The 14,081-nt window shown below is 46.2% G+C and overlaps 1 protein-coding gene across 7 annotated transcripts in view; it reads right to left on the bottom strand.

The window, feature by feature from the left end:
- Positions 1–14,081, bottom strand: part of ABCA4 (ATP binding cassette subfamily A member 4) — a 138,373-nt gene that overhangs the window by 44,874 nt on the left and 79,418 nt on the right. For all 7 annotated transcript variants that reach the window (XR_014794060.1, XR_014794061.1, XR_014794062.1 and 4 more), the window contains 9 exons: positions 11,516–11,778; positions 10,518–10,642; positions 9,947–10,045; positions 8,949–9,135; positions 5,603–5,697; positions 4,145–4,177; positions 2,265–2,370; positions 2,010–2,084; positions 1,583–1,752 (listed from right to left, as the gene is read on the bottom strand). Coding sequence is in view for 3 of the 7 variants with exons in the window: in XM_084873368.1 (XP_084729494.1) it covers positions 1,583–1,752; positions 2,010–2,084; positions 2,265–2,370; positions 4,145–4,177; positions 5,603–5,697; positions 8,949–9,135; positions 9,947–10,045; positions 10,518–10,642; positions 11,516–11,778 (1,153 nt within the window). In the remaining 4 variants the exon portion in view is untranslated. The remainder of the gene's footprint in view (positions 1–1,582; positions 1,753–2,009; positions 2,085–2,264; positions 2,371–4,144; positions 4,178–5,602; positions 5,698–8,948; positions 9,136–9,946; positions 10,046–10,517; positions 10,643–11,515; positions 11,779–14,081) is intronic.

The following is a 14,081-nucleotide window of genomic DNA, read 5'->3' as shown; positions in this document are numbered from 1 at the left end:
AGACATGAGACACAGGTAGAGAGAGGTGAAGGAGGAGGAGCAGATGCCAGAGAAAAACAAAGTCAGGCTCTGGGGAAGCTCAGCCAGTCCTAGAGAACAGCCTCCAAAACCCCCTTCCCAGCCTGATGTTCGTCATTTCACTCAATTATCTTAAACGCAGTCAAAGTTAAGTGGGTATTTGAGGGTTTTCTGTTCTATGTTGATGTTGAATATTGTTCCATTCTCATATAAAAGTCTAGATAAACTTTAAAATTATTTACTGATGGTTGTAGAAATGGATTTGTGCATTATCATTTGTTATATATCACAATGCTCTTATCAGTTCTAATAATTTGTCTATAGCTTCTCTTGAATTTTTATGTAGACAGTCATATGGTCTGTGAAGTTTATTCCTTTTGTTAAAAGACGCAGATTATCCTGTGAGAACATGAAACACATCAGAGCATAGAGAAATGCTCATTACATAAGTTCAAGAAAGCAGAGAACAGGCTGATTATACAGGACGGGGCTCTAGTCATCCTTTCCTGGGCCAAGTGGAAGGCCTCTGGCCAAGAGGGCAAGTGTGGGCTGAAATCCAACCTGGTCTTCACATACAAGCTGTGACCTCTTGCATGGAACAGTGCCCACTGAGAGAAAGGAGCACATTAACTAATTCCCACAAAGCACCATCTGTGCTAGTCAGTGTCCTTATAGAATTAGAAATAGCATGATCCACACACATAGCAAATGACTGAAAGGGAAACGTGCAAAATGTTTAGAGGAAATACTAACCTGTGTAGGGTTACACATAATAAGTTCTTAAGACTCTATCCTTTAAACTTTACTTAATGAACACATACTATTTTATCATCACAAAGACTCCTATTTCATATTTCATATTCAAGAGACTTGGCAAGGCTGAGTGAGAATAAACACAAGGCAGGCGATTCTTCCTCAGTCCAGGGCCTGGTGGGTGTCCAGAGGAAGGTCCCAAGGTCCCAGGGCCAACTTTTAGCCAGTGACCCTGGGCACGTGGAGGGCCCAGCATTGAGGGCTCTGAGTGTCCTGGGGTAGGCAAATGAGGACCCTGCCGATTACCACCAGCATGCACTCACACAGGCTACCAGCATGCTGCAGATTGCACAAGATTAATGTTTTTATTGTCTGAAGCTGTGCGGGAAGAGCCTAAGCTTGAGGAAAGCAAGGATCTGAGGACATCTCTATGGCCTGGTTATCTGAGGGAAATTACCAAAATCTGAGATAATTCCTGTTGAGGAGACAAAAGATTTACTGAACCTTCCACGTTCCCGGCAGTCATTTCACACACTGCAGAGGAGGATATTTTTATAAGCTCCAGGAGTAACTTTTTACCAAGAGCCCAAAGGAAACAGATCAAATCTATGCTTACTTTCCTAGTAAGGACAAGGAGAAAGAATGGCCAGGCAGTCTGGCACACAAGCGCCAAAAGCCTTATGTTCACGTTTGCCGGCTGACCAGCCTGGCCCTCCAGCCCAGCAGCTCCGGATAGTGATAATCCTCGTTGGCCTCCCAAGAGAGGAGAGGGTGACAAGACAGCTGTGTGGGCTGGGCCTGGGCGGCTTACACTGTGATCTCAGAGAGCTGCTCCTTGGTCAGGTTCAGGGGCTGGCTTAGGACGGTGATTCCATACTCCTCAGGGTCCCTGTCCGGGTGCAGGCTGGCTCGTAGGATGGCGTTGTGGGCCACGTTGAGAAAGCTGACCAGGGCATGCCAGCCCTTGTTGTTAAACCACACCTGGAGGGCGGAGACGGCCTTCCTTAGGCTGTGCTGGCAGGACCCAGCAGCCCCGCACTAACAACAGCTGTTTAAAGAAAAAAAATGAGCTGCAGGGAAAGGAATGTGAGGAGGAGGAAGGATTTGGCAGCTGGAAGACATTCCATGCTAGTTTTCAAGTGGAGACTCGATGGAATTTAATTATTTGGGAAAATAAAAACAAAGTCACCAGCTCATGTGGATTTTTCGCTCTGGGGCAGGTGACCCAGGGCCAATACCTTAATGTTGTCTTCGGTTTCCAGATGTCTAAGGAAAACAGACATTTCTTTAGCGGCCTCTCTGGTGACTGGGCCCTAGAAAACCATAATGAATAAGAAAGAGGGGTTTTTTTTTTTTTTTTTTTTTTTTTTGTGTGTGTGTGTGTGTGTGTGTGTTTTTAAATTTATTTTCACTCTTAGTATTCATGAGGTTTTCTGTCTCATAATAACTGGCACGTTGAAGGTCCTACCCAAACCTGCAGTCCGTTTACGTACCCCGGTCACATTCATCATCTGGCCGAGGTCGCTTAAAAATCCAACAAGTGCCTCCCCAGTGACGGGGAGAGCCGGCAGCTTTCCTCCGATGGAAATTCCTCCGTACCTGACAAGGGAACAAGAAGTCCTCAGATCAGTGCCATGACCCATGTCTGTGGTGCTTCATGTTTCTGCAGGGAAATGTGTGCTTTGGGAGGCATTGTCTGCACTAGTGAGCAATGTGGCTGCACTTTACAACTTTGAATCCTTCCTCATTGCCCCCACTAGAGTTCTGATCCCTCAGAGCTTGGTCTGTCTGACTTCTCCAACCCTCTCACGCCTTTCCCTGAGTGGCATATCCCGGCCACGTCCAATCCAATCACTCGCAGAGCTGCCAACAGTCCTTCCTGGTTGCCTCTGTAGGGCTGCTGGCTTCCAGGGCTGCCTTTCCTGTTCTTGATCTTGAGCATCAGGCCAACTGCGTCTCCTCTATCATAGGTCATCTCCCCTTTGAAGTCTTCCCTGACTTGCCATCATCCCCAAAACAATTCCTCTCCTGCATCACATCTGTCTGTATTTTGCAGGCACTTCCCGCAGCACAGGACTCTCCTTAATCTAATCAGGACCAGTCTGGCTGGGCCCAGCTCTCCATGCCTCTCAACACTGCTCCTCCCTCAGGCAGCCCCTCACCTTCTTTACCCTTGACTCAAGCTCTAGCTCAGGGGTCTTCAAACTACGGCCCGAGGGCCACATGCGGCCCGCAGAGGAGTCTGATCCGGCCCGCCAGGTTTTTTGGGCAGTGAGCGCAGCCGAGGTGTTACAGTAGGAATTAGTAGTTCATATAGTCCGGCCCTCCAGCTCTCTGAGGGACCGTGATCTGGCTCCCACTTTAAAAAGTTTGAGGACCCCTGCTCCTAAATAAGATCCTAGCCTTAGGTGTCTCCTTGTCCTAACCCATTTTCCACACTGCTCTGAACATACCTGGGAGTGCCACTCTCTGGGTAAAACCTTTCAATGGTAGGATAAAAGCCAGACTCCTCTACAAAACAAAATTAATTTGCTGAACTTCATTTCTCAGGGACTCAAATTGCACTGCCCCCATGCCCTCAACTTTCTGTTTCAGCTAAGGATTTATCCTTCCCTCTGGGGAGCAATTCTAAAAGCCGGATACCACTTTTATGGTCTAAAACAGGGGTGGGGAACCTTTCTCTGCCAAGGGCCATTTGGCTATTTATACATAATTTGCAGGCCATATAACATTGTTAACTTAAAAATTAGCCTGTTATATTTGGTCAAACATTTAATTAACTCACCACTAATGCCTTGGCAGGGACAGACCCAATGTCTTTGAAGGCCTTATATGGCCAGAGGGCTGGATGTCCCCCACCCCTGGTCTAGAACCAAGTCAACCTCAGCTCTGCCTTTATTCTACAGGCCCATTCCTTAGGGAGCCTAGGAGGCTAGCTTGCTCTTAGAATGTCCCTGGAGGATTCTCCAAACCTCTGGAACAACTCCAGTCTCCAGGAGGCCTCAGGAATGAGTTACCTGAGGCTGGGCTAGATTCTAAGGCTTACAAGGAATGAATGGATCACAGAGTGCCAGGGCCCAGGTCACATGGCCTCTCAGCATTACAGACTATTCTGTGCTTAAACTTTTAGAGCCTCCCCTGAGTGAGAATGCTCTGGGACAACTCTTCAGGGAATGTCCTTCATGGAGATCTCCACTGGGCACCTTCTGGGTCCAGGGTGTGTCTAGCCGAATGTCCTTCAGGGCATATCCTGTGACTTTCTGAGCATGCACAAAACATTCCATCTACCTGGCTTTGAGGTGTGGACTTTTAAAATGTGCATTTTAAATAGATCAATTTGAGATTTTAATTTCCTATGAAAATAGTTTCTTACCTCTGTTCGTTGACCCAGAATTTGCTCTTTAAGCTGAAAGTGAAAACAAATCAGACAATGAATCCCACTGGCCCCGCGGTGTTAACTTTCCTTCCGCTCATGGGGTATCTCAGTGTTCAGGGGGATTTTTGCATCTCCTGATAGCCAAGCAACACGGAAACCTCGCAGCCTAGGAGCTGAGCTGATACACATGCAGGAAAAGGACTGATGTTTGCCACCGCTGGCTCCTCAGGTCCCACCCCATGTGCTGGGCGTCCTGGGATGCCCTGTTGTCAGGTTATTTGTGAGCATCTGGAACCAGGTAACATGGTGACTATCATGCCGGTGTGAGTGGAGGCTGCAGCCGCCCTCTCCCCCCTGCACCAATAAGGCTCTAATAATCACCTGCACACGTGGGGCAAGTTCTGACTCACTCCAAACACAGACTTCAGAGACTGATTTCCAGCCAATCAGGGGTAAAATGACAAGATGCCAACTGTAGACCTCATAGGTCAGGCTCACCAACTATCATTGTCATCAAACACAGAATCCAAAGTTCCATCATGTAAACTGGCTGGATGCTTGTTGTTTATCCCATGATCTGCTTTTATTTTTGGGTGTGGATGGCATTCTTTATTTTGCTGACTGCTGGCTTGGCCCTGCCTTCTGGCAGCTGCTTTCACCATCTGCAGCATGTTCTGGTTAATTGAGTCCATTTATTCTTTCTGCATGGCTCTGGTAGGGGAGGCAACTGAAAGTACTACTAAAATTAGACAGTACGTTTTAATTCAAAGCCCCAGAGCACATGAGCCTGGATCAGGGTTCCTATAATGTCACCTGGGTAGCACACACTTGTCAAGCTCCTATAGGGTTGGCTGAAGCCAGCCCATTCCCAGCTGAGGCTTGATAAGAGCCGCAGCGCTGGGAGAAATAGACACACATAAGAGATCGCTGGCTTGTTAAACGGCAGCACTTCCGGCATTAACTTACAATGAGAGTGTGGCAGGTGCTGTGGTCCTGGCTAGCCTGTGGCCTCACTCAGATACTGTACCCACTGCCTCATCCTATCTTGGTCGAACCTTTTCCTTTCTGCTGTTTGCTTCTTACTTTTCTGTCTTGTTTCTTTTTCCTCTACCTTTCTCCCGTTACTCTTGCTCCTCCCTCCAAACTTTGTCTCTTTCTTAAGTAGTGAAAATATGAGGCTGCATTAGTAGATAAATCCTACATTTAAGATTTTAACTTTAGTAGTGCATGGGTTACCTATTGAGACTGCTTAGTCTAAACAAAACAAACAAAATTAAACTTAAGCTGCATTTTGCTTGTATATTCTCGATCGCTCTTTCTGGTAGCTCAAGAAAAAGAAGAAAAATTCCACTTCCCTGATTGTTGATAAATCATGTTAGAAAATGGTCTTCTGTTTTTAGTTAATAGTTTATATAGGGAGCCAGGATGAAAAGCATAACAAGGGTCTCTTCTTACCTGGTTCGGATTAGGGCAGGATATGTCTTTACTAAGAAGTCGGAGATGTTCCTGTCTGTGAGGTCTTGTAGAATTTCAGTGCTGCGCTGCATTCTCTGAGAGGAGACATTCCTGTTAGTTACTTTGGAATGTGAGGCTTTATAGGTTGTGAAACGGCTTGTTCTTCACCAAAAGGTATGTTAGCTGTTGAGGCCCCCGCACTCAGAACAGTACCCAGCATATATTATAGTTGAAACAGTAAATTTGTCACATGAGTGAAAGAATTCAAACAGGACCTTACCATTTATAAATCACATTCAAAATACATCTAGGAGTGGAAGAACGATCATCAAAAGGCTTTGGAGAATTCAAAAGAGCATGAGTTTGGCCACCAGATGGCAATATTACTTTACATTTGGGAATACTAGGTAATGGTTTAATTTCCCATGAGTCATGAACATTGGGTGTCAAGGGTAGCAACCAAAGGTAGAGAGGGAAAATGCTGTTGGCTTTAAAACCATGCTTCTCATTTTTATACACTTTCTGACTCCTTCCCTATCCCTAGTATACTTCCTTCTTCAGTTCACTTGCTTTACCTAGTTCATCTCTAATGCTAGGAGAACTGGCATCTACAGAACTCTGTGTGCAGGCAGTATGCCAAACGCTCTGCACTCATTATATCCCTTAATCCTCAAACCTCCATGACATAAGAATTATTCTTTTATCTTACAGGCAGAGAAAGTGAGTTCAGAAAGGTTGGATAACTTGTACCGGGTTGTAGACTGACCTAGGATTTGAACCCACATCTGTCTGACTCCACAGCCCTGACTCTTTTCACCCCAGCACCCTGCTTCTCAAGCATCCCGGGGAAGCGCCAAACTCTCCGGGTGGAATCTAGGCTGGAATAATTGCTGGTGCCTGAGAATTTTATGATAAATTGTTTTCTAAAAATTTTGTAAATAAAATACTCCTATAACTTTAACTCGGTGTATTCTAGAAGTCAGGGGTGAAGCACGTCCACTGGGGACCCACCACCACTGAAATAATTTGAGAACAGGATGGGGCCCTGCAGAAGACAGTATTTGCCATCCAGTTTTTCAGATGAGGACAATTTACCACCTCTGAACCAAGTTTGTACCCACACCTCTGGCTTACTTCCAGGCTGAATGGGAGAGTGTGTTTGAATGAGTAGGTGTAAATATGAGTGTGTGTGTGTGTGTGTGTGTGTGTGTGTGTGTGTGTGTTTTCATAGAAGATAGCACATTTGCAGTTTGCCCTCTCTTTTTATTCATCCCTTCTTTCATTCTGTGGTTTGGAAAGAAGGTCCTGCCATCTTGGCCAATGAAGTTGAGGCCTGTTTACCATGGAGAAGCAGCAGAACAGAGAGTTCACAAACTTCTACAGGAGAGGGAGACAAAGTGTGTCTTAGTTCATCCACTGTTAGATTGCAGTGGTCATCATTCCATTGAATGTAATGTAATGTGTGTGTGTGTGTGTGTGTGTGTGTGTGTGTGAGAGAGAGAGAGAGAGAGAGAGAGAGAGAGAGAGAGAGAGAGAGCAGGATGCTCATAAACAGAGTCATTCACAAGCCAGATCCTGGGATTAATGTGAGGGCAAAATTTAGTTGTCCCCCATGATCTGCTCTGCCCTTCTGCCATCTGCCAGACTGAGACTGTTGGGTGCAAGGCCACTCAGACTCCCTTGATTCTGGCCAATGACAGCTAAGTGTGGTAGCTTCTTGAAATTTTCATAGGAGATAGCATATTTGCAGTTTGCCCTCTCTTTTTATTCATCCCTTCTTTCATTCTGCGGATTGGAAAGAAGGTCCTGCCATCTTGGCCAGTGAGGCTGAGGCCTGTTTACCATGGAGAAGCAGCAGAACAGAGAGTGCTGGACCACCTGCAAGAACTTCTACAGGAGAGGGAAACACAGTGTGTCCTATTTCACCCGCTGTTAGATTGCGGTGGTCATCATTCCGTTGAATGTAATTCTAAATAACACAGTTTCCTTACCCACATTATTTCATTGAATTCTTATAAAATGCTGTGAAGTAAATTACAGTTATCCCCAATTTATAAGGGAGGAAAGTAAGGCTCAGAGAGGCAAGTAACTAACATAATGCCTGTGCTCTTGACACTAAGCCACACTGCCTCTCTGGGAACCATTCATTCATTGGCAAATCATTGGACATGGCCACAGAATGGCCCACTTGGTGCAAACCAGCAGGAGGATCATTATCAACCCAAGACAAAGTGAGACTTCCCTGACCCCTGTGACTCTAAAACCCTGGGAAAGGCTCACTGTGATACATTCTCGAGTACAGAACACCCAAAAGAGGATATTGCTCAGAGCCAAGATCGATGATGTCCTTGGAAAACATGGTTATTGGCTATGTGTGTGTGTGTGTGTATGTGTGTGTGTGTGTGCATGTTAGTGACATAGCACATGGCAAGCTTCTTAATTAAGATTGTTAAAAAGCATGCAAATTCATATGCATTTGAATGCACACTACAACATTGTTTATAATGGATAAAAGTTGAAAACTCAGGTCCAAGAATGAGAACTTCGTTAAATAAATTAAAGTGAATCCAAATAGTGGGATAAGAATGCAGGCATTAAAAACACTTATGTAGATGTGTATTGATATGGGCATATGTTCATAATATGCTATTAAGTGAAAATAGCAGGTTTTAAGACAGAATTTTGAATATAATCCAGTTTGAATGGACAAAACCCAATGTTATTGGTGGTTATTTCCAAGTGATAGGATGATTTTTTTTTTCTTCTGACTCATCTGTACTTTCTAATTTTTCTATCATGAACATGCATGACTTGCATAATGTTCCAATGTTTAGATGTTTCCTTACTACATTGCATAGGACGTGTGTGGTGGAAAACAAAGCTGGTCAGTGACTTCCTCCGAGTGGTTTGACAGGCCGCCAGGGGAAGCCCTGCTGAGAGGACCAAGGGACCCTCATTAGGCCCTGCACTCTACGGGCAGTTTAAAGTGTTTGGCCTGGCCAGCATGGCTCAGTGGTTGAGCATTGACCTATGAATCTGGAGGTCACAGTTTGATTCCAAGTCAGGGCACATGCCTGGGCTGAGAGCTCAATCCCCAGTGTGGGGTGTGCAGGAGGCAACCGATTAATGATTCTTTCTCATCATTGATGTTCCTCTCTCTCTCTCTCTCTCTCTCTCTCTCTCTCTCTCTCTCTCTCTCTCTCTTCCTTCCTCTCTGAAATCAATAAAAATATATTTAAAGAAATAAAATGTTGTTTGTCCAAGAACTCAGGGCACAATGTCCCCTCCCTCCCCCCCACTCCCTGCAGATTCAGAGCCTCCTGTTTCCCACGGAGAGTCCAGGTACCTGAGGGGGCGGGAGCCCCCCTGCACCCTCAGGGCACTCGGGGAGCATGGTGAGCTTGTCCCTGGTGCTGCACCAGCAGGAGGGCGAGGGGTGGTCCGGTGTCCATGTCTGCTTCTGGAACAGGTGGGTGACGTTCGGGGACACAGAGGGGATCTTCCAGGGGGTTGAGTTGCCACAGGGGTACTCCCTTCATGGAAGACAGGAAAATAGTGCACAATCAGCCCCAAAGTGTAGAGAAAGCCCTAGAAATGAGGAGTGGTGTCCAACCATCTCCTCCCCAGCCTTTCCTCCTCCTCCTCATAGCCATACACGTTCTTCTTACGCTCTCAGAGGTTAGTTTCTGCTCAAGAAAAGTCAAGACTAGGCTGTGCTTTTTATTGACTCTGTGTGGGACTGTGAAATCATCTAGTTTCTGGGCAGTTTTATCTCTTTTTTCTCTTCTGGTGGCTCTAGCTGTTGAGAGATAATAAATAAGAGAGGGATTTGAAATTAGCCTAATTTTGGTCCTTATCACTAGCTCTGAAAAAGCTGAGTGAGAGAAGCAGTGAAAGTTGTATTGATTTTTAGAGTTCTTGGTGGATTTCAACTGCCCTCTGAAACCCCCTTCTCTATACACATAGGAATAACAGAAAGTTGGCCACACGTGCAATTAAGACCATTCTAGGTCCCACGACACCACCCCCATTTCCGTCCTTCCCCCTGCTCGGATTCCTTCCAAATAGGTTGTGGGAAGCATAAGTCAACTTATCACGGGACTTTTGAGATTGGGAATTACAGAGATAAAGACCTGCCCAATGAAGCAGGGGCTTCCTGAGAGGGAGTGAGCGCCTCGGCACGCAGCTGTTGGAGGAAAAGCGGGGTGAGTGCTGGGCGGGGAGAGTGATGTGTACAGAGCAGGACTGAGAAGGGCCCATCCCAGCCCCACCATCTCCATGCTCCATCATCTGGGTCTCCCAGGGCAGCTGTCAGCGCTAGGGCAGGGGTGCACAGGGACTTACGGAAGCCACTCTTCCTTTAGGCAGCGGTTGCCGAAGCCTGGCTTGTTCAGGAGGACATCTGCAAGTGCTGCGAGCCGCTCGCTGCCAGGCTGGTCCATGCTAGACAAGGTGAGAGGGGTTACTCGATGGGCACGTGACTGGGACAGAGGGACAAAGCAGCCAACATGCGACCCAACAAATGTTTTATTGAGTGGCTACTACATGCCAGGCCTGTACACAGGGCACAGAATGCTGTACGGGGTGGTTATAGGTCTTCTGGGAAGGGGGCAGCCTTCCCAAACACACCCGGTGATGGCACATGACACCTGTGCCCCATAAAGATGAAACTACCATCTATTGCCTAACCTTGACTTTCTCTTTTCTTACTCCTGGCTGCCCTGGTTGTTCACTTGGGATCACCTTCCAAGTGGCAGGTATCTTAACTTCCTTTCCGAGGGCAGCCCAAGGATTCCTGCCATGTTGGTGACTGTCCCTGAGAGGGGGAAGTTCAGGGCCCATCAAGCAGCATGTGACCCAGGAGCCCCACACCCCATAGGAGCAAATGATGACCAGTGGGGACAGGTCTACGCACCTGAAGAAGGTGTACTGCTGCCCATACATCCAGGGGTGAAGGGTCAAAGCTGGGTATTTACCAAAAGGAGGGATGATGATGGAAAGCATCAGAGCCAAAAACACAAAAGTGGCTGGGAGCACAATCTGTGGGGAAATAAACATGGCAACATGGGCTGTGGGCTGTGGCGTGCAAAAGATACACAAACATACACATGCATGTGCACACACACACACACACACACACACACACACACATATTCATTCTTTTAAATGTTTAATCTGCAGCCTCATAACTGGCCCTGGTGGAAAGTCAGGCTTCTGGGAAACATTATGGGCAGCACATGCAAAGGCAAGACATGTTCTGATAACCATTGGAGAGGGTTGAAGTAGGCCAACACGGAACATTGAAGCAGCCCCAGCCAGGTGGCTCAGTTGGTTGGAGTGTCGTTCTGCACACTGAAAGGTCATGGGCTTGATTCCCAGTCAGGGGGTGTATAGAAAGCAACTGATCTCTCCCTCTCTCTCTCTCTCTCTCTCTCTCTCTCTCTCTCTCTCTCTCTCTCTCTCTCTCTGTCTTTCTCTCTCTCTTTCTCTCCCTTCCTCTCTATCTCAAATCAATAAACATGTCCTCAGGTGAGGATTTAAAAAAAAACAACTACAAAACATTAAAGAGGGCCAGTGATTAGCTAGAGGTCAATCTGAGTTTCTTTTTCAAATAAAAAACAATAACATTGATATGTAGGGCCACTGCAAAAATAAATGAAAAATATTGTAAAAATAACAACATTCACATATTCACTATTATTTATTTCCCCTGCTTAGTGAGGTCAAGTGTTAACCAAGAATCAAAGTAAAGGTTTGGCAACGAGGAAACAAAGGCAACAGAATTAAAGAGCCTGCTCACTGCTGGGCCTGAACCCAGGGGCACAGAAAGCCGGGCAGAGGAGGGAGAGGCCAGGAGGGGCAGGCAGGCCCGGCCAGGAGCCACCCCACACAGCCCAAGACCCACAGCAATACCTGGGCCAGGAAGTCCTTGCGGCTGCGGACGGAGTGGTGGAACCGCTTGACCAGCAGGGCCTGCACCTGCTGGATGACCAGCCATGCTCCCGTGTTGCGCCTGCTGCCCTGCTCCTCAGGCTCCTGGCAAGGCTGGCCCTGGGTGGGAGGAGCCGGCTCCATAGAGCAGCTGTCAGAGCCCTGGGATGTCTGTGTGACCTCCTTGCTAGAACCCGAATAGGGGTGTCGCAGGCTGATGGTTTCTCTTTTCTGCTGAGTGTTGCCTGAGTGTGAATTAATAAATTAGAAAAGCACCCACAAAGTCTGGATCTCATATGCTATTATTTTCTTACTCTATTAAATTTCCCTTCATTTAAATCAGCAACAAAATATCAGGCCAGGTAGGTTAATGAATTTATATAAATTCTATTGTTTAGTGTAAATCATTTATAGAAAAAATAAGCTGAAATCACTTAAATATTCTCTATAGTAGTTAAAAAGAACAAGATAGATCTAAATGCACTAAGAGGTTGAAAACATATAGCCAAGTAGCAGAACGTCTTAGTAATAAGATTGTATTTATATTAGAGAGCACATACATCATATACAAAGAAACATGATATTTTTACACACACACACACACACACACACACACACACACCTGCTAAGCTTTGAAAGATTGCCCATAAACTGTTGACAGAGGTTACCACTGCGTGGCAGAGCTGCATTAGGGGTGAGGGATGAAGTAGGAAGGGTGGTTTCAGCCTTTTTTTTTGTATTATTTGAAAAATGTTTAACAAAAATATATCCTATCTAATAAAGACAAATATGCAAATTAACCATAACTCTACAACAAAGATGGCAGTACCCACAGCCAATAAGGAGGGAATATGCAAATTGACACGACAAGGTGAGAGGCCGAAGGTGGCTCCGGCTGGAGCGAAGGTAGACGGAAAGGTGGCTCTGGACCAGATCAAAGGCAAGTAGAAAGGTGGCTCTGGGCCAGAGAGAAGGAAGGTGGAAAGGTAGCTTCAGGCCAGAGAGAAGGCGGTGCCAGCAGCCAGGAAAAGGAAGGCCTTTTCTTGCATGAGTCTTCATGCATCATGCCTCTAGTGTTCATACATAACCTGTGTACTTAAAAAAGTGCAAGACAGAGTCAGCTTGTTTTTTTCTCTGATTTCTTAAAGGCCACCGTGAAATGGCAGAAAGAGTAATGAACCAGGAGTTAGGAGATCTTGGTTTGAATCCTAACTCTTTCTGGATTCATTTGGCTAAGTGATGCAACCTGCCTGAATCTGAGTTTTTCTATTCTGTAAAATGAAGCAGAGCATTTCACAGTGCTGCTAAAAAGATCAAATGGGCTAACACATGTGAATGTGCTTATTATCATTGTAGGTTATCAGTTAGTTCAAGTCAGAGTTTATCATCACTGTTCAGTGTTCATTTGCAGGACATGTTGTTGAACATAAAGGGAGAGCCTGGAGGACCTTCAGTTGGTTCCTGGCTGCTTGTTTAACCCACCTACTATACCCCGAACAAGGGCAGCTGCAAATAGGCTAGGTCAGCTCAGTCCTCCTTTCAGCCAGCATTCTCCAGCACCTGCGATGCAACGGGCCTGGCTACTCAGAGGGGAAAGAACTTCTCCAGGCTCATTGACTACAGGGCACCAGAGTCCTAGTTCTCTGGACTCCTTTCTTCTGATCAGGGCTCACATTTTATGTCTTCAACCCCCTTCTGGATTCCTGCTGCCTCTCTTCATGTCTATCCCTGATCCCCATCCAGCCTGAGCCCACTCTCCCAGCCAGAGCAAAGTTCAGAATTAGAACCCCAGTTTGTCCCTTGCTCTGCTGCCCTCTAGTGGTAACTGGCTGCGAGCTACCCCTTCAGAAGTGACATTGACCCTCTTTGGGTCAATGACCTTGTAATGTGTGAGTCCAATGGACAGCTATTGATTCCTTCAGACTTTTAGACTAGGTCTGAAAATGTCCTCTAAAACTGAGTAAATGCAAAACAAATGCACGTAGCCATCTGAAAAATGGGAGGTAGCGAGAGTTTGGCCTTGGGAGTCCTAGATTTGAAAGCCACAACTAGAAAACTAGACTCAGAAGCCTGTGTGACTTTAGGAAAGTCATCCAACCTGTGTGAGCTCAGTTTCCCTGAGGTAGGGCTAATCCCTGCCTTGCTCATCTCATGAGATTATAGTGACAATCAAATAAAACAATGGGTGTTAACCGCTTTCTAAACTATAGAGGGCTCACAAGTTTGAGGTAAGAGATGATTTGTAAATGTTGAGATTAGAGTGTCTAAATATTAATCAGAAATTGCATACTGTGTTGAGACTTTGAGAGGGCAGGGCAGGGCGAGGATAAACTCCTGACTCCACTGTGGGGCAGGGCGGAGTTATCCTCCATTTTGTGTAACTGGACCCTAGCCCTCACCCAACCAATCAGGGTCAGCCAAAGCAGTGACATCACCATGGGTGTAAAACTCCTGGACTTGTCGAAGTTCACACTCTCGTCCGTCATGCTGTCGGCATGAGTGGAACAGAGCCCATGTTAACATGGAAGAGGCTCTCTTGTTAATTTCA

Source organism: Pipistrellus hanaki, assembly GCF_964339955.1.
Source record: "Pipistrellus hanaki genome assembly, chromosome: 2".
Taxonomy (NCBI): domain Eukaryota; kingdom Metazoa; phylum Chordata; class Mammalia; order Chiroptera; family Vespertilionidae; genus Pipistrellus; species Pipistrellus hanaki.
The sequence above is the reverse complement of the archived record's forward strand: the minus strand, read 5'-3'. Positions and strand labels throughout refer to the sequence as shown.